This window comes from Lissotriton helveticus, chromosome 8, assembly GCF_964261635.1.
Source record: "Lissotriton helveticus chromosome 8, aLisHel1.1, whole genome shotgun sequence".
Taxonomy (NCBI): Eukaryota; Metazoa; Chordata; class Amphibia; order Caudata; family Salamandridae; genus Lissotriton; species Lissotriton helveticus.
Window position 1 is genome coordinate 831,573,998 of NC_136069.1, and position 20,897 is coordinate 831,594,894.

General features: G+C 43.6%; 1 protein-coding gene across 1 annotated transcript in view; it reads right to left on the reverse strand.

Moving 5' to 3' along the window:
* GLRA2 (glycine receptor alpha 2) overlaps positions 1-20,897 on the reverse strand; it is an 819,827-nt gene that overhangs the window by 382,700 nt on the left and 416,230 nt on the right. Inside the window, exon 6 of the mRNA XM_078657642.1 lies at positions 20,167-20,304. Coding sequence (XP_078513768.1) covers positions 20,167-20,304 — 138 coding nt within the window. The remainder of the gene's footprint in view (positions 1-20,166; positions 20,305-20,897) is intronic.

Genomic DNA, 20,897 nt, shown 5'->3' on the forward strand with positions numbered 1-20,897 from the left:
ACTTCATTCAGCTTAGGGTATGTCCCCCTTTTTTTGTTCTATGGGTTTTCATCCTAGTGCCATACCTATACAACCCACTGACAAAGTACCGGCAGTAGACTCTTTATGTTCCACCCCAACATATATATGGAAAAGAGCACAAGAGCAGTTGCTAGCAGTCAAGGAGAGTATGAAAGACAAGGCAGACAAACAGACATACTGCACCCTCCTACACACCAGGCGCTATCGTTTGGTTGGCATCTAAAAAGCTACAATTGGCGAGACCCAGGAAGTTACAGCCTCGGTATATTAGGTAGTTCAAAATTCATCATGTGATAAATCCAGTAGCCATGCAATAGGACTTATCAGACAAATACCGGATCCATCCAGTATTTCATACTTCTTTGCTTAAACCATACAATGTTACCATACAGACCCTATTTCCTGTCCCTCCGCTGCTGATATAGGGACAAGAAGAATATGAGGTTAAGTCCATCATTGGTTCTAGACGATGCCACGGTAGGCTGTTTTATGTGGTAGTTTGGAAGGGTTATTCCCCCGATGACCGCACATGGGAGCATACCAGCCATGTACATGCTTCTCGTCTGGTACATCTATTTCCTGCCAGCCACTGTTACATCCTGTGGCTCATTCCCGCTTTAGTCCTTATTCAGCATATACCTTTCCGGACTAAAAACACATAATGTTACCTTTTTGCATCTATCCCTTGTTTCAGATTTTTCCCTTTTTCCCTTTTTCTATTTCCTTCTGTGGCTGGCGCCTTCTGATTCCAAATTCAGCTGTACGGAATCGTTCTCTGCGCAGCCACAGAGACACTTGTGTTGCGAGTTCAGAGAGTACTTAGGATTCGACCGCATGATCCTTTGTGCTTGGTTTAGTTTCTGGTTCTTACCCTGGTAGGACTCTCGCCTGCAGCCATTCAGCTGAATTTCCTCATTCTCTTGCCAGCACTGCCTTGGATTCCTGTGACTCTTTTGTGGGCAAAACTATTTCTTGAGGTCTGTTCCCATCGTGTTCATTTGGCAACTTCTCCCCTGGACTCTATGCCAATGGACATGTAAGGGAGACTCGGAGTAAACCAGAAAACAAGAAATTCCTTTTTCTTTTTTGTTGTTTGTGTGTGTTGTAGTAGTGGGTCAGTGCACTGTTTCCCCTTAGTTCTCAACACATTTGGGAAGTATTCCCTATTCAGTAATTATATATTTCTTATGCAGGTTTTTTCCACTATTTCCTTTTGTTTTCCTTTGTGTCCATGTTTTGTCCTAAGGAAGGATTCCTCCCTTAACACCTAAACCCAACTAGGAGTGGATTTGTCTTTTCCCTGGATAGTTGTGAATTACACTTTGGACCTCCAGTGGGACTCTTCTCCTGTTATTCGAGGGTGAGCCATGCTCATACTGATGTGATATCTAAATATATATATTTCGAGGCATCTGTAGTTATTTTGGGCTATACTTTTCTGTGTGCTAATCTGTATTTTTTTCTTCTTTTCTTTCTTCTAAAGGCATTTGTGGAATCCCCTATCTCGCAAGATAATCTTGGGCATACCCTTACACCTGAGGAAGTGGGTTATTGAGATCCAAACATTTATCTTCCCTTGTTCCCTTGTTTATCTACCTTCCTCTGGTGCGTATTCCGCTCATGTCTGTTAATTTTTCAGCTTGAAGGGTGGAGGCACAGGGTGAGTGTTAGGACATTCTACGTTCCTACAGTACCTGGTTTTCAGGTGAGTGTAGGTCGGAACACCATGACCAAAGTTGGACTGTTTTTAGCAAGCATGCTTTCCTCAAGGATGTTTGGCGGAAGATCTATCCCAGTGAAAAGTTTGAAACCCTTTGGTCAAAAAGTGCATTTTACATCCTTGCTGTCACTTAAAATTTGTTAAAAGAGCACTTGCAAGCTGCACCCATATGTTTTAATATGCAAGCTTTCAATTTGCAAAGCAAACAATTAAAAAAATGTATGTGATGTTGCAAGACGGCCAAATTTGAAAATGTGCGCATCCCTAACTTCAACATAAGTAAGCTTTTCAATTGCACAAGGAACAGTAGATGTGCTGGAACATCACCTTTCCTAGTTTTGATGAAGAATTCACCATAGTAGTAGAGACCTAGCAGAAAGTGGTGTGTAAGCATTCTCATGAATTTTAATCATATAGTAACCATTTTCTTGCTTTAAGGTCAAAATTAATGATGCAATCTAATACATCTGAATTCAAAATTAAAGTTGTACTATGAGCTCTATGGTGACCAGTTAGAGTAAACTTTCTCACGCCACCGTCCAGGCCCATCTCTCACAGTGATACCTCTATGATTTTGCATCTTCTTAAAACTTACTCTTTCACAATGTTGTCGAGTTCTGTTTGTCTGAGCTCTTTGAATCTCTACATGTGACCACCTCAGTGCTTACTTTGAGCTGGTGGCGGCACTGGAACTTTTTTTCTGGGGACCTGCACTTATTTTTCTGCAGCAGAGAGCAAGAGACTAAAAACCATACAAATTGGAAAGGCGGAGGTAGAGAAAGATGGAAAACTGTCATAGAGGTATAAAGCAGGAGCCTGTAAGAATGAGATCAGGGCACAAGTCCTATTTTCACAGGGTGGACGCCGTCCACCCTGCCAAGAAGTTGGGCCCAACTAAAAATCTGCTGAACTCGTCCCGGTGTAATTTTCAAACACTGAGACACATTCAACAGCGCACATTCAACAGCTGGGCTCGTCATGAGCGTGCGAGGAGGCTACTTCATGACGAGCCCAGCTCGTCATGAGCGTGGAAGGGGTTAAGGGGTAATCAGGCCTTTTTTTGTTCGAGTCTCCTGGCTGGGATCAATCAGGAGCCTCACTGCTAGACTCAAAAGCTGAGGAGGGGAAACAAAGGTTCACACCTTCTTAGCACTTCACACATACTTAAGAGAGGAAGCCACCGTTTCACTTTTTTTAGTCCTTGTTTACTAGATATGCATGCACTGTAAGAATGTTAGATGTGTTGGTCTTTCCCAGTATTTACACAAAATAAATTGCATTTATATAGCGCTGACTTCCCATGTGGAAGTGTTGAAATAATTTAAATACAACAATTTTTTTATAATGCTACTTATCGCAATGCAGGGTGTCAGAGCACTTTCCATAAAACGTACATCTTGTATACACAATAAATCATACATGTTTGTAAATCAATGTACAGGATGTGTTACATAAAACAGTGGGAGGTTACAAGGTGTATAAGTCGCATATCTTTCATAGCTCACTGTGCTATATTAGAAGGATGACAAATCAACTACAAGTTACATAAGGATCTCTCTGTTCAAAGGAGTAACCCACTTACCTATCTACAAAAAATAACATCTGTCATTTGCATGTTACATGATGTGGTTTGCAGGAGGCACATTAATCCTCTATGCTACTTTCAGACAAAACTGAGGCTAGTCAAAACAGCGATCTATCCAGCAAGTGCATTAACCTCCAGAGTTATCTTACCATTATTATTCACTCAGATTTACTGGGAACACACAGATATCTGCAAAAGGAGCATTAACCCCACAAGATATTTTAAAATACAGTCTTTGCAACTAACTAAGCAGAACAAATTTACTTTCAGTTTTCTCCTTGTTGCCACTTTCTTTGTGGCAGAGTAATAAAAAATGCAAGTTGAGGCCCAGATTTTACATCAGGGTTGAGTTGCCTTTCTGGCATAACCCTGCCATAAAATCTATTTCGGGATTTACAGTGCCACTCAAATCCCGTTTGTGTGGGTTTGTTGAAAAAAAAAAAAACTAACGCAAGGCAGCACATTGCCTTGCTTGCGTTACCTTACATCAGTTAGGCATGCCATGGGAAGGGGCTAAGGCATTCCCGTGCATCCATTGATGTATTTTGATGCAAACCCTTATTTACAAAGACTTATAAACATAGGTTTGGACCAAAATGGTGAGTCTACCTGAGGCTGGCGTAACAAGGAGAAACATATCCATATCTCCTCATTTTGGCTTTGGGGAAATAAAAATGTGCAAGGCAGCCCATGGCGCTTCCTTGCATTACCATGCGTCAGGTAGGCATTACATGGGTGGTGCTAGGACGTTCCCGTGCATCCACCCACGTATTTTGTGTGCAAATGTTATACAGTCTTCAAAAGGCAGGCACACTAGCTTTCCTTTGATCAGCTCTGAAGTTCTAATTCCCTGTAAAAGGATTGAGGTTTTTCCTATTAAAGTGAAGTAGCATTCCAGCTAGGCCCCGCTAGTGAGTTCAAGTCTTCAAAGTTCCATGATGGCTTTGAGAAAGTTAAAGTACCTCCGTGCTGTAGTGTGTCAGTCAGAGCAAGCCCAGTATTGGTGGTCCAGTATTCAGTATTTACATGCTTTCGAGGGAGCGGAGGGTCATACAAGCTTTCTTGGGAGCGAAGGGTCGGAGTGCCCAGTCACGGGTCTGTGGCCCGGTGTTGAGCAGAAGACTGGATGCTATGTTGCCTATTTGGTAATCCTCGCTGAATCTGGCGGCAGGGCTTGGGTCCTCCTGCACCGTTAGGTATTGGAATCATTGATCTTCCTCCGCGAGTAATGTCTTGCTTCTCCTTCAAAGTGGCATGCTGCACCAGAGTAACAGGCCTCTCACTTCACCATGACCCGCCTCCTGACATACAGGGTTTGTGACAGCACACACAGGAAAACATCCCCTTCAGGTCACAGCATAGCACATTGTGATGACCGGATTCTCAATAGAGCAATGCACCAGCACGACAGCCCTCAATCACTACTGTAGGCCCTACCGGGCATGCGGAGGTCATAGGCAGCACACAGGTTTTCTGCATTCACTTTGTGCAATTCACCCATTAAATAGACATCTCTTTATTTCTCCTATTTCACATCAAAGGTCAATGTTTTGTCTTTAATTCTTGGTGCATGAGGTTAGAGGGTGGCTAGCAGGTAGAAGCCACATGAAAGTCACTTGTCATTATATATGTGGCTCAGATTCCTATTAGTATATTCCAAGAAGGAGTGAGTGAGAAGTGACTCAGGGTTTGCTCACCTTCCCAAACATCAGTGCTTAATTTGTGCTGGTGCTTTCCGGTGCTTAGCATTGGCACTTATTTGTCTGGGCCGGGTCTACTGCATTACACCACGTGCCTGCTACTCTGCACTTCATATGGCAATGTGAATGTGGCGTACGTATAGCCGTAGACCAGAAAATATATCAAATTAAAATACCCCACTGCCTTGGCGTAACAACTCACAATTTATTTATTCCATGAATTAATCCAAAATGGATGCTCAGATTGCGCATTTTGAATTTGCTTTAGTTAGGGGGAGCAATGGCTGTCCTTGGTGGGCGGGACACTGATTGGGCAGGGAGCTGGATTGGTTCTGCGCATGTTCTGTGGGGGTAGAGCTGTACGGCAGGCAGCGTGCAAGATTTATTTCAAAATGTTGTGTGGCATTTTAGGTTCCGATTGAATTTTCTCGATTCATGCCCTTATATAGGTACAATTCACGTTGCCCTAATATAGGCATGGAAATCGAGCCCTTATATAGGCATAGCCCATGCTACCCAAATATAAGCATGGCTACTTCCATCCATTCACCAAACGTCATTACGATTTCTTGGAAAACCAGCTTAAGCCGTTAGGGAACTTCCCCTTGCTTGAATATTGATTTCTACAAGAACTCAGTTACTTTACAATGAACAATTATTTCCCAGGGGTTCATTTATGATGTTCATATGCCCGACTTTACGTCAAACTATGGCATTCCTAAAGACCTTCAAGGTATAAATATACCTTCACTTGCTATAGCAAGATACGGTGGTTCGGAGCAGTTCTAAGAACTACTTGCCCCAAGCAGCTCGCTACAGCAAGTGCCGAAGGAAGCCGACTCTCCAGCTGACGCACTGATCAGGAATCTGCTTTTCTCCTGCTGAGAATCCAGCTCCAGTGTTTCCGGCTCCCCTTGCAGGGTGTTGGGAAATCGAGTTCCCGAGACAGAGATATCAGACCTCCTTCATTCTAAGGTATGGAGCCGATTAGAACCTAGAGAAAACTTTGGTAGATTCTTGGCAAAAACTAAACCTATGCTAAACAATACTTACTCTACCCTCGTACTAGACTTAAGTTAGGTACATTGGGGTAGGCGTATTTTAGAAGCACTAGTTGAGTATTTTTGTCTATGTTATTTATGTATGTATTTTTATATGGCTTAGAAACCATACAATGCTCTTACAGTATTATTTCATATTACTGTTCACGCTGTACGCATTATACTTTGCAGTCTGCCTAATGATTGTAGCAGTTCACTACTCTTGCATGAGAAAGAAGATTGTTCAATAAACCCTTTTATTTAAAACGCCTGTCTCACTATTTCTCTGCAACTCTGTAGAAACGAAGCATGCACGATTGACTGAGTGAACTAGTTATCTATTGTTTCCTCGACTCTGAGAGATATATTATTATTCTTGGGAAACAAAGTTGTCATGTTTATGCGGTTGTCAGAAACGAATCCCTTCTTGTGTATTCGAGAAAGTTTCTAGTGACCTATGAGTTAGCTGGCACACACACAATTAAGTTTAGTATATTCAATAGAGACCTACTGACCTAAGTTGTACGTCAAATCTATAGGATATATTATTCCAATGTGCAGAGCCTATTGGGAATATAGGAACTACACTACACCGGCACACTTGCACGCACCCGTCACGAGTCATTAGTAGTTGAGGTAGTTGGCCTGGACCGACTATGTCATAGTGCAGTCAGTAGCAGCAGGCCTAGGCTGCCTATTGAAGAAAGGCAGTCAGGCCAGTGGCCGTTGCCCAGCTGCCCCCCAGTAACCGTAAGTAACAGCCATAACAAACCATTACCAATGCTGTTTTTTTGGTGGGTCGTGTACTCGTGGGTGGCGTGACATGACGGTCACCAGCGTGGTAGCTCCGACTCCTGCTCGGCTCCACATGAAGTCCAGGGTTAAGTTAAAGCAGCCCTGCACCAGCCCTTGCTCTCCTCCCTCCAACCTTCTCCTGCCCTGGCCGAAGGCCGGGCAACTTGCACATGGTCAGGTGCCCCGTGCCCGGCCTTTCTCCTGAGAGAAAGGGACTAATGTCTTGCAGTTGATTAGTGCTTAATTTAAGCAGGTGCTGAAGGTGGGGCCCACCGGCACTTATTTTGGGGGATCAGCACTTATTTTTCCTCAATGGTATTTGATCTAGAGCAAGAGAGAGAAAAAGACAAAAGGGAAAGAAAAGGGAACAGAAAGACTGAAAATCAGTAACAAAGGGAGAAAGCAGTGATGAAATGGAACATGCAGGGTTGAGAGAAAGGAGCAGGTAGTGTCTGGTGGTACATTAAAGAGGCATGCGGTTAAATGAAATCACTACTATGCAGCTTTAGTTTTGGACACCTAGATTTTAGATAATGCTGGCCATGACCACCGGCACTTACAGTTTTACAAATTAAGCACTGCCAAACACCTAACCATGGAAGAAAAATAACAGGAGCGAACCCCTACTGTGCTTAGCCTATCTCTCCACACCCGCCCAAGAAGATCATCCTATGGAATTAAAAGGGCTTCCACACACTGGAATGTGGCATGCTTCATCATAGAGTCCTCGTCCAAATACCTAATGTATCTGGGTGGGCTCAATCTTGGTTGCAAAGGAAACTCTGGTTACTGGGTGGGATCATAGATTTAAAATACTCTGGGGTGTCCTGAGGATTAATTTCATTGTCAAAGGGCACCCTGCCAGATTAAAATATATGTTGGGATGCACTGAGGAAACTAGTATCCTCTGTAACCCTGGGTCAGCCTGTTTCAGCCATCGCACCAATGAATCACAGGGCTAGTTGGCTTTCATTAGGACCTCACAAGGACCCCGCTAGTATCCTATTTGTTTGCATTCAGTTGTGAAACTTCCCTTCACTATATTCATGCATGCCATACATACCAACCCATTTGGTCGCTTTGTTAGTATTTCTTTAGTAGAGTCCTAGTTAGAGCTCCATGAGGGTAAGGAGGCAGGTGGACCTTGTAGTCAAACATTCATCAAACATCTCATCCTGCCCGTTAACCTATTTGGTTCCTCCTTTCCCCGCATCCTAGATTCTTATTATATATGGTAGAAAATTCCAGCCTGTTAAATCAAACACAAGAGAGATTTGCCTAGGATCACAAAATGTGGTCAAACTGGGAACCCGGGATTGATCCCAGGCTTTCTGCTTTCACATTGTTCGTTTCAGCAATTAGATGGACATATCTTTATTTCCCCTATTTCTCCTGTTTTACATCAAAAGTTAATGCTTTATCTTTAATTCTTGGCAGATGAGGTTGCAGCGTGGGTGGCGGGCACATGCCGCACTGTTCACTTTTCACTTCAAATAAGGACTGACTTGCATAATCTGGCTTGCTCCTCCATGACCCAAATATTTCAGTTCTGTGCAGAAGTAGCTAAATCCGTCGCACCACAATAAAAAATGATTTCCAAACATTTGAAATTGTGTGCTTTATTTACCAGTTACTGATCTCTAAATTTTGAAGAGATGTTTTCCTTGAAAGAAAGACAAGTTGCATTTTTTGTAATAATGGAAATTTGAGAGACCTGGATATGGCTGTGTTAAATTTTGCCAAGTTGTTAGCCTGCAGAGGTTTGGATGTTTTTTCTTTTTTTGCCCTTCTCACACCTACCCTCTGCAGCAATGTTGCAAAGCTTGCAATGTAGTGTATTAAAAGACAGTAACACATTTTAGCTCTGTTGTTATGTTGCTCATGAAAGATTGTGTGTGCTTACCTAGGGCTGGCTCCTTCAGGGTGAGGTTGCAGTAAATAGGTGAGCACACAGATAAGTTACTTTAAAAAAGTAGGTCAAGTAAGCTGTCTCTGGTGCACCATGTTGGCAGTGTAACATGCCTAGAATACGCATAGGTGTTATTAACAAGTATAGTCTAGTGTACATTCTGATTACTGGTGATAGTTTGTGGTGTCTCTCGCTGTTCGTACATCTCTCCACTTGGGTGGTTTATCTATGCAAACTAGTCATATTTTCTTCGGAAGGCCAATATTTTCTTGAAAGTGGCAGTTGGGACTGGAATTGCATGTGCATTTTTCTTGTGAGTTACCTTTGTCACATTCCATTTCATTCTTGGATACTGTGCAGCTTACACTTATTTAGATGTGGAGCTGATACCTCTTACTTTGAAATGTATGGTTCATTCTTTGTGTGGGCATTCTGGTGGTACTAAGTTCAGGGTGAGCTGTCAGGTTGCATTGGTAAATGTGAGGGGGGTTTAGATAAAGTTATGCCACCAATAAGAACATGAGAGATGTCTGCTGCTAAATGAGGAGGTGACATTTTGGAGGGCAGTGTGTAATTGGTAAAAACAAATGCAGAGCTCCAAACTTTGTCTTAGGGTCCTTTTGCTGAATTCCAAGGTTTCCATAATCATTTTCTTTCTTTCACTACCCTGAAATTGCTTGCAGGTTTTTTTTCATCCCCTTTTCTGCCTTCATCATTGCTTTCTTATCCCTCTCCTTTCTTCCCTTTCTGTGTTTCTCTCTTGCTTTGGGTCATGGCCTGTTGGTGAAAAATTAGGCTCAATCTCCTAAAATAAGTGCAGGTGGGTAAGCTTGAGTAAGAATCCTTCGCATAGGAGAGTGGTCTCACCTCTGGAGAGCGCAGGCAGCTAAAGCATTTGCATCTATATGGAAATGTGATGCAAATGAAATGTTATGCCTGGTTGAGTAGGCTGGCAGTAGTGTTAGTTTGTTCACTCCTTGGGTAAAGGAAGCTTTATGCTGACAAAAGGCAACATTGTCTTATGTGCAGTGAGTGTGAATCTTCTGCTTAAATCAAGACGGTTTGCTGTATACTCGAAATGCGCTCAAATGTACGCGTGATAGACCTGTTCAACATATATGTGAGGCCTTAAGATCTGATGTCAGTTCTTGTGATGCCACTTCCTGTGGATTCATTTCCGGTGATTCCATATGCGATGTCATGCACCGTTATGTCACTTGCTACTGCCTTACTAGGTTAGTCCCCCATCTTCTTTTCTTAGGACTTGTGCCCTGAGTGAGATCAACAGACAGGGAATGTCTGGTGGTGGATTAAGGAGGCCTGAGGTGAATTCAAGTCTATGCAGCCTTGGTAGTTGGTTCACTGGCGTTTAATTGAACCGGCAGGGGGTTTCAGAGCAGAGCTTTGGGCACAGGCACTTATTCCATTGCAAATTAAGCAGTGGACTCACTTATTGCATTCTCATTTTATTTTGTCAAACAATTACAATTTTCTAGTCTGGTATCTCACGTTAAGCGTCCTTTTTCCTACCTCCTTCTCATCCTATTGGAATCACTCTCTGTCTCACATCTCTTTCTATCGCCTGTGTGTTAAGTGACTGCCAGAGTACCCAGGATTGCATACTCGTATCTCTCCCCTCTAAAAAAATCTCTAGTAGTCATATACCCTTCCCATTTTTTCGATCCAGTTACTTTACTATTTAGGTGGCTTAAAAACAGTGCTTAATTTGAGCCTTTGGTTTCCAGTGCTCAGCACCAGCACTTAATTGGTTTCTAGAGCTCGGCACTGGCACTTAATTGTCAAAACCCAGCTTAGGGCAGTTTGCGTCATGGTGGCGCTGATCATCTATTTTTGAGATGAGCAGAATAGCAGTTGTTTATGAATACGATTTACATTAAAAATTGCTAGTACCTTCCTCCCCAGTCATTCCTTTCCCTTTTGGGACCTGGAATAATCTTAACTGTTGCACTTGCTGGCAAGAGAGATGGTTAGGAGTTGTTTTGGCAGCCATGACAGGAGCGATGGGAGGTCAAAGTTGCAGCAGCCTCCTGGTCAGAGCCCTGGCAATTATTATTTTAAAAATCAAGCACTGCATGAATGTGATGCCTCATTGGTGACCCTAGCTGACAGGATTCACACCTCACTTGTGTTCCCTGTGGCCAGTGCACATCCGAAGTAGCATCTCTAACAGCAAGGCTGCATGTCATCATACACACGCCCTACTCTGAGAAATACTGTTTGTGGAATAAAATTTTGCACACTCCTACCTGCCTAATGAGTGAGTGATATATGCTTTATTTCGATACGTAAATATCTTAAAAGCAGTACATACATTAAGAAATACATTCACAAGGCCGAGAATAAAATACATTGTAATTTAAAAAGAATAAAACAATCGGGAACTATTACAATAAATATTTAAAAAAGAATTAAATTGAAATGGAAAGCCTTTTGAAACAATGGGGCATATGTACAAGAACTTAAGGCCGCCGTAGCATCAATTTCTGTTGCAAGACTTAACGAAAATGAGATGCAAGGTAGGCGTTCCCGTGCAAAAACTGCTGCTAACCCACTTTGCGATATTTACAATGAAATTTCCATACGGCGATAACCCACCAAAACTGCCGCTAAGTCCAGTTAGAGGCAGTTTAAGACCAGAAACTAGCTGGTCTTAAAATTGTTGCAAACACTTGGGGCCTCATTTCAGATGTTTTGGTGCTGGACAGCGCTGCAAGGAACATTGCTGCCCTGTGCCAAAACAAAAGGACAGGGATTCGCCCTATCTATAAACTAAGATAGGGAGCATTCCTGGGCCTCATTCATGAAAAGTGTTGCATCGCTGCAACAAAACAGCATTGAAACACCTTTCACTGCGCCATCTTGCGACACCATGGATGTAACGTATTCAATGTACGGTACGCCATGTCGCAATCAATCATTAAAGTAATGGGGTAACCCAAAAGGTACTGGACCTGGGTCTCATGCGTTATTGAAAAAACAATGGTCCAAGACCTCTATACTTTATGAACTGAATAAATCAGTAAGAAATCAATAACTAAGCAAATTTAGGAGCATGTACATTTGATCGGTTCTATCCATAAATGTATATATTCATACAACAATATGACGATATGGGCAAACAACAAGCAACAGTATTAACACAGAGCAATATTTTTAATCCATTGTCTCTTGGTCAAATAAATACCACAATTTTTAGAACTGTAACACGTTACAGATCATCATGGCTGCCCCAACTGGAGCGTGCAACATAGCAAAGGGGTGCAGGAAGAATGTGTAAAGTGATTAGACAAGAAGAAATTCAAAAAGTAGTGACATAAAATATTCGAATTGATTAACAACACAGTGACGGAACCACATTCAACCGTCCTATGAAACCTGGCCAATGGGTTATTTTAGTGAAATTTCTCATCTGTTTCAAGAATAGATATATCATAAATGTTTGCACAACAATAAAACAAACAACAGGGTCCAGGTTTTTATATACAGCGTCGACGTTTCGACTCGTCTTAGGGCCATGCGGTCATTTATGCCTGGGCCATACCAGTCTTCATCAGGACAATAAAAAAGAGAGAAGGGGCAACCAAGGGATTATCAATGACCCTTGTAATCTCCAGTTAGAGTCTGGGCATCAGTGTCCATTTCTTAATAAATGCATTTCTGTTAGTTAATCCAACCATTTTCAAAACATGTCCTCCTCTTCTGTTTATTACGGGACCTGTTTCTGTACTGTACTGGGATTGCGTTGTATCAAGCGGACGCATTCGCTGCTTGAGTACCTTTGGAATTTGGCTTACTTAACACCCCCCAGAAACGGGTCCCGTAATAAACAGAAGAGGAGGACATGTTTTGAAAATGATTGGATTAACTAACAGAAATGCATTTATTAAGAAATGGACACTGATGCCCAGACTCTAACTGGAGATTACAAGGGTCATCGATAATCCCTTGGTTGCCCCTTCTCTCTTTTTTATTGTCCTGATGAAGACTCGCATGGCCCAGGCATAAATGACCGCATGGCCCTAAGACGAGTCGAAACGTCGACGCTGTATATAAAAACCTGGACCCTGTTTTTGTTTTATTGTTGTGCAAACATTTATGATATATCTATTCTTGAAACAGATGAGAAATTTCACTCAAATAACCCATTGGCCAGGTTTCATAGGACGGTTGAATGTGGTTCCGTCACTGTGTTGTTAATCAATTCGAATATTTTATGTCACTACTTTTTGAATTTCTTCTTTTCTAGTCACTTTACACATTCTTCCTGCACCCCTTTGCTATGTTGCACGCTCCAGTTGGGGCAGCCATGATGATCTGTAACGTGTTGCAGTTCTAAAAATTGTGGTATCTATTTGACCAAGAGACAATGGATTAAAAATATTGCTCTGTGTTAATACTGTTGCTTGTTGTTTGCCCATATCGTCATATTGTTGTATGAATATATACATTTATGGATAGAGCTGATCAACTGTACATGCTCCTAAATTTGCTTAGTTATTGATTTCTTACTGATTTATTCAGTTCATATGTCGCAATCAATGACAGATGCATCTGGAATCCTGACGTATCTGGCAGCTCTTAAAGTCACCCATTGCTACAGTTGTGTAGCAAGTAAGACGCAACTCCACCAATACATGGGGCCAGCCTATACCTATGGCACTGCGTTACCCTTATGCCTGCTGTGAGGCAGGCGTAAGGTTTTGAAGCAGTGGTGTCCTAAAATTGTCGCAGTGAAATCTGCTAGACTTCACTGCACCAATCCTACAAGGCTTTGTTGCATAGGAACACCCACACTGCATACTGCATACATCATACCAGACGCAGGTATAATGTGGCACAGTGCTTCACTAGGTCACGCATATGCCTAGATGTGTTACTTTGTAAATACGGCGCAATGTGATGCAATATTCACGCTGCAAAGTATGTCAAGAAAATGTAACACCAGCGGCATTAATCTGCCGGAAGGGGCTCAGGAGTAAGCCCCCCCAATCTTTTTCCCCTACAATGCGCACAATGGCTGTCATGTGTAAAATGCAGGCACCCTTGTGCCACGGTGAAAGGGTTTATGTGTTACAGAGTTGATTGATGTTCTTGCTTCATCTCTACTCAAGACGTCTGCAGGTGCGTCTGGACCAGTGGAGGGCGGGAGTGAAAAAGTTGGCCTTCTTGGAGTGTTTTTTTCTTGAGGGGTGCCAGGGTGTCAGCACAGTTGGAGATCCATTGGTGGAGGTTGCATGCTGCAGTGCTGGGGTCTATAAGCGTTGGCGGAGTGGTGGTGCTGAGGGAGTTGACAAGAAGTTCTTTAGTGGCATTGATCCAGCTGCGACAGGGGGAGATGATGTCGGTGGTGTACGGTGGGCGTGGTGAAGACATGATGTATATAATGATGTTCGGTCCAGGAGAGTTCTGTGGTGTAGCTGCAGTTGAAGTTCCCGCTGGAAGAGAAGATGGGCCCAGGAGGAGTGTATTGTTCTGGTCACTGGGGTTGTCCAGGTGAACTTGAGGTCTCCGAGTAGGATGTAGTCGGTGGATGGGAAAGCCTGAGGTCTACAATGGCATCCGTGAATGGGGGTTCATGGCCCAGGGGGCCTGTAGACGAGGGTGTCGCGGAGGGTGGTGTTGGGGTTGGTCCGGATCTGGAAGTGGAGGTGTTCCTTGGTCGCTGTTGGGTCATTAGATGCGTGGTCAGTCGCAGTGTGCTTCTGTAGATGACTGCAATGCCTCCTCCTGGATAGTCGGGGTGGTCCTTGTGGGTAATTTTGTGGCCGTCAGGGATGGCAATGACAATGTCTTGTCAGCAGCAGAGGTTGGTCCAGGTTAATGTGAAGAAGGCGATGTCTGAATAGGTGGTTTTGAGGAGGTCCCAGATTTCTGTGGCATATTTGTTGAGGGACCACACATTGAGGATGATGCAGTTGAGCCGGTCAGGTGCGCTGTTAGTCGGCTGGGCGGCAAGAGGCGCTGGTGTACTGATGTGGCAGGAGGTGCATTTGCAGTTTCGGCAGGCGCATTGTGCAAGGGTATTCTTCGGTGATGCTAGATGGCAGGCAGCATGGCATCCAGGGTTGAGGGCGTGGAGGGTGCTGGCGTTGTAGCAGTGGAGTGTCTGATGGCAGGGTCACTCGTGCTGGGTGCGGTAAAGGGGCGGACAGAGGCAAACTGGCTTGCCTTTGGCTTACCTTCGGTGCACCAGTGGCACGCCCGCTGTGCATGGGCCCACAGCATCCACCATTAGGTTGTGCTACAGGGAGGCTGGACAGCTGGGAGATGGGAAACGCGGGAAAGGACACTGGAGGGAGTGGGGATGAGGGGGATCGCAGCAGCAACGAGGGAGAGGATATGGAAAAAGGAACTGCAAAAAGCACAAGAAAAACAAAGCCAAACAAAGCAAAGATAAAAAAAAGACAAAGGTAGAAAAGCAGCAGAGAAGAGCCGGAAGATGAACAGGAATGGTAGAAAAGAGGGACATGAGGGGCGTCAAGCTACAGACCACTGGACCACCAGGGATGAGGCGCAGGCAGGAGCCTGTGGGTGGAGGAGGATTCGAACACCTGACCTCCGGGTCAAAGGAACCAACAGCACCAGATGAGGACAGCAGCAGCATCAACTAGATGGTGCAGCGCTGTGGGAAGAGGTAGTCCACTAAGGGCTAGTCCCCTGTGCACCCAAAAGCAAACTAACAGGGGGCATGGAAAGGCTTCACCACTTCGTTGCCTCTTCTGATCTATCAGTGGAGACCAGATTCCATGTTCCCCAGTTGCCCAGCGATTAATGGGGAACAAGCTGCATTCCCAAGGGCTTGGGCCAGAACCAGCCTCCATGCCCCTGGCACCCACTGCCACAAATGGCCGATCTCAGTTACTTGAGCCAGTTAGTGGAGTCCCCCACCAGTCTTGTGCAGTGCCCTCTGTGATGTAAGTCAGCCACACCACAGGGATTGCTCAGGGCACAGTGTGCGTCACCCACAGGCACTAGGCCTGGGCCCGACTCGCCTCCTGGCCTCCTCTGCTACGGGTTATCACCTTCTCCTCACCTGGACATTGAGACCAGGGCTCAATGCACTGCACTATCTCCAACTCTGTGACTCTCCCAGCAGGGATTTCACAAGCCTGGGTACAGCAGTCGCCACCAGGTCCGCTAGGGAACCTCCTGATGCAGGTGATGCAACAGGGCCCCCTTAGGCATGAAGTTGCAGCGCTACCACCACACAAGTTTGGCGCAGATCAGGGGCCTCACCCGCCACAGCATCTGGCCAGTGCAACATCCTCTGACCTGTGATGCAGAGAGGTGAGGCCTGGTATGCGATGCAGACCTCCTTACGTTGGTGAGCAGGAGCGCCTCTACTGTTCACAGCTCCAAGGTGCGCCAGGTGGTCTTCTCACACAGGTCAGCAATGCGTCTCTAAGCGGCCTGCCAGGCTTCACCACCAGGTAAGGGCAATCACCGACACCTCAATGTCTACCACTACGGCCCAGCAACTCCACAGCACCTCTGTCTCCCACTCCGGTAAACGGACGCAGGCCCAGCGACGCCTCCAGGCACCGGGTACTGTCCCAGCTTTCAAGGTTTTGGCTGCCATGATGTTGCAAGGAGGGCGCCATAAAAAGTGACGCATCACTGGTTTTCCCAGCGATGCGCCTCGTTTCATGACTGTAGCCCTGAATCTGCATTTCCTCTTTCCCTGTGGCTCTGGCTGGTCATCCTGGATGTTGGGGGTTTATGGGGGTTGTTGATCTGTGCTGTACTTGACCCTGGCTGCTCCATTCTGCATTCCATTAGTTTTCTTTTCTATTTTTCATTGGAAGTGTACTTATAGGCAATTTCTGCCTCTGGAGGCAACGAAAGTCACGATGGGCTGACTAACGTGATTTTTTTTGCCACTAACGGTTTGGCCAGTTGTTTTGGGCTGGCCAAAAAGTCATGCGCACTTAGCATGTACTCCTCCTGGCTGTATTGCATAGCCCGGGTGGAGAACATGCACAGGCTTCCAGTCATTGTCTGAGCACTGAACCATGGTGCTCAGACCAATCACAACACTGCTGTCATGCTTGACTCCCCTAGCCAAGCAGCGTCGTGATTGGCTAGGGGAGTCTAGGAGCCTGAGTGCTTCCTGCTTCCCTGCGTTCAACACAAGAACAGAAAAAGGAGGAAAGGCGGCGGCCAGCCTGCAAGTAAGTGATTTCTTTTTAATCCCCCACAGCCCCTATCCCCTGTTAAATAGACGCTGCTACCATTTGGAGTTACTCATTTAATCAACCTTTGAAAGATGAAAGGCTGACTTAGCCATGCCAGAATTCAAACATAGCCTGCAAGCCATGACAAGATCTGCAAAGTGTGCTAACTCACTGAGGCATCAGAGTTGCTATTTTGCAACAAAATGGGTTCTTGGAGTGGCTTAAAGTGACAAGATACGTTATCTTCCAACAGTGGCATTTGTTGAGCTAAGTGATATACACTAAACGTGCCCCGTCCAGTAAGCCCTGGTAATAGAACGAACCTCTAGAGGCCTGTAAACAGAATATTATGGTTTATATTAATGGGAAAAATTAGCAAGGAACATTATATTACGAGCGGCAATTAGATAAAAACACTTTTTATCTAATAAAATAAATAAGTGTGTTAGAAGTCTTTACAATGTTATTTGCTTGTCTAATTGTATAGTGTAAAAAATGCTTAATAGAATCACTCTAAGAAATCTTTAGAACAGATGTGGAAGCATTTGCTGAAAAGCTTGTGGCCATGTATAAATAGCTAATAAATATTTTTATATGAAATAAAAGAGTCTATATACAGGGCAACCCTTAAGATGCACTGTTCTGTATGGCCTGCCACAAGGAAGTTAAGCAAAAATAAATCCATTGGTGGTTTCTTTGCACCTGAATGTAGCAGGACCTCTCGCCTACTCTGACAGTCTACTTCCTAGCCTGACGCTGATTGTCCCTTCGATCGATGGCTTGTAAACCATGATCTATGAGCCGTGTCCACTGATAGGGTAACATAACATGGATTTTATTTCAGTTTTTCTATATGGCGCGAGTGCTTTGTCACTTCATGATGATGTTTGATGTTATTTGTTTGCATAAAGGAGATATATACCGGTTTGGCGCAGGCAGTCTGGTAACCAATACATTACAAGAGCATTTGAAAATGTAATCACATTTTTTAGACTTGATCCACACGTGTGAGCGGGGGGTTTGGGCTAGTGATTACTTATTTTATTATTTAGTGACAATGTGTATAAATGTACATTGTACCTTACACATGACATATGTAATTAATGTGCTGAGTTCTCATCGACTTACTTTTGTACATTTCTCATGATGCAATCCTGCACCCCCTAGGAAGCAAGGCTAGACTGGTCACTTGCTTTGCATTCAGTGGACGACTGTAAAAAAGCCTTTGTTTTGTCTACAAGCGACTGTTCTACGCCAAGAAACATTCTGATGGACAGCTGAGCAATATGCCATGGACTTGAAAACACACTAACACGAGGTCTGCACTCATTTTGCATATGCTAGAGGAGTGATGTGCAGGGATTTAGTAGGTTTGTAAAGATTGACAGCAAATTCAATGTGGTCGTCTAGTTGGCCCGTCTATACGACGTACTATTCACTTCTTATTCTCTTACTGTATAATAAATATATGTTTATACACCACTGTTGTATTCTGTGGCTCCTTAGGGCCAAGGGGGCCCAACCTAAACAAATCATCCTGCTCGAGTGTCTGCCAGGTATGGATTCATCTCTATAGTGCCATAGGCCATGGGATGGTCAGTGACAAAGCTTAATTTGAGCCGATGGTTTCCAGTGCTGCACCGGCACTTAATTGTCAACACCTGTGCTTGTGAATGTATGCCACAAGGAGGCGCTGTCTGGCTAATTTAGAGATGACCACAACATCAGTTAATTATTAATTCAAAACATATCAAAAATGACTGATACCTGCTGCCCAAGCCATTCTTATAGCTTTGGGGGCCTGAAGTGGCCCGCATTGTCACACTTGTAAGGGTTAGTAGCTGTTTTGCTACTACCATTGGCAGCATGGCAGGGGCGATGTGTGGTGCAAGCTGCAGGGGACTCTTGACGAGAGCTCTGGCACATATGTTTTTTTTTTTTACAAATTAAGCACGGTGCCTTGTCTGTTTCCCTGCTCTGTGAACCCATAGGCTATCCACATGATTCAGAGAGCTAAGGCACCTCTCTGTGATGCAGGCAATGCCTTTAGCTTGCAAATGGGCTGCGACTTGATGGTATAGGTTTTCACATTTTGATATTTAAGGTATTTTCCATCAACCTCTTACATCTAAGGAGGCATGTAGATCACATGGACTTAAAATTGACCTAATTCTTCAAGACTGAAGGGTGCATAAACCATCTACTTAAAATCCTCTTCGATCTAGTCTCAAAGTCAAAGTCAAATAACGCTTTATTCGATTTGAGAAAGATTACATCATAAAAGCACAAATGATTAAAAAGTTACAGGGAAATTGCACTAAATTACAGAGCATATATATGGAATTAGCCAGCAATAAAAACACATTATAAAACAGACATAAAAAATGACATCAAATGAATATAAAATGAGAGATATATTTCTATCATGAAGTTATTTACAATTTAAAAAATGTCATAGGCTTGCATGGTTTTCCTAGAGCGAATCACTCCCTTCACGAATTTGGCTATATGAATATAAAACCTAGGCTCATCAAGCAATTGTAATTTGATAAAAGCGGGTCGACATTGTCTCAGGCCCTGATGCTTTAAAATAGGCAATATCCAACTTTTCCTAAGTAAAGAATAACATTTGCAGAAGAAGATGACATGGATTACATACAGTATTTTGAGACTGCAGAAATGTGGTATGCAGTGGTTTACTTTTCACCTAATGCAAACTAATGGTGGTGCAGTGCAGACTGTGACGAGGGCCTGTCTCTGAGATCCCTTCCACACGCAGTGTAACTCTGCATCAGTATTCAAGTCACCCTTTTAAACCTCGCATTGTTAATGGCAGTAGAGTACTAGGCTAGTTCAGTACTGTGGGACCCGATTTTAATGCAAGAAAGGTTCTGACGCAGTTTTGGAAAAAAAAAGTCCGAAGTAGAAGCTACCCCAGTTTGGGGATGAGGCCCCCTGCCTCCACTGGCCATGGTGATGTGCACTTGGCACTTGTATGCTGCAAAACTCCTAAATAATGGTAAAAATAATGTATACATTTGCGAATACAGTGTAAAGTTTGAATTGAAAGGAGAAGCCATGTACTAACTGCCAACTTGACCTTCAGCCTGTAAGCACTGTAGTGATGGATTTTACTTGGATATAGTTGCTGTAGTGAATCATAAGGAGTGTACGTCATACACATAATATGTGAACACTCACCAGTGTTGTAATGTTTCGTGCAATCACCGAGCTCATTTTCTTTTTTCAGGATGAATTGTGGCAGTGTTAACCCATCTGCTACTTGGACAGGCCCGACGTCCAACCACTCGAATATGAGGTCATGCATGGTATAGCCAACTAGACGAAACAAAAACAACAGTATAAATCAGCCAAATCACAGTTGTGGAATCAAATGTTCCAAAATGTCACAAAAAAGCATTAGCAAATAACATTTCATGTGAGTGATGATGGTTTCCACGGGTAGATAGTACAAAACGAGAGCAACAATCCATTTCAGAATATTACAAAATGGATTGCCATATTTCTAATCCTGCACCGATATGTGCAATCATAAGGAGAAAGATAAAGACTAATATTTGCCTGTAGCATAGTCCTCCTAAATAAAATCTAACAAGTTCTACATTTAAACAATCTAAATACCTTTTGAAAGATGATTTCTCATTGGCAAGTGCCTAATTAGGCGTCAAAGGCAAGAGGAACGTATCTGATCACACACTCCCAAACTCTTGTTAAATCCATCACCTCACTCTGCTGTCTCTCATGTTTACATTTCTGTCATGAGTTATGGCTCATAATAATGAGAAGTTATACAGCTGCCTGTCGCTTCAAAGACAACTTGACACAACTCGTTTATAAAGAATAAATTCAACTGAGTGAAAAGTAAGAACAACTGGCATCAAAATCAGTACATTTTGAGAATTATTTCCCAG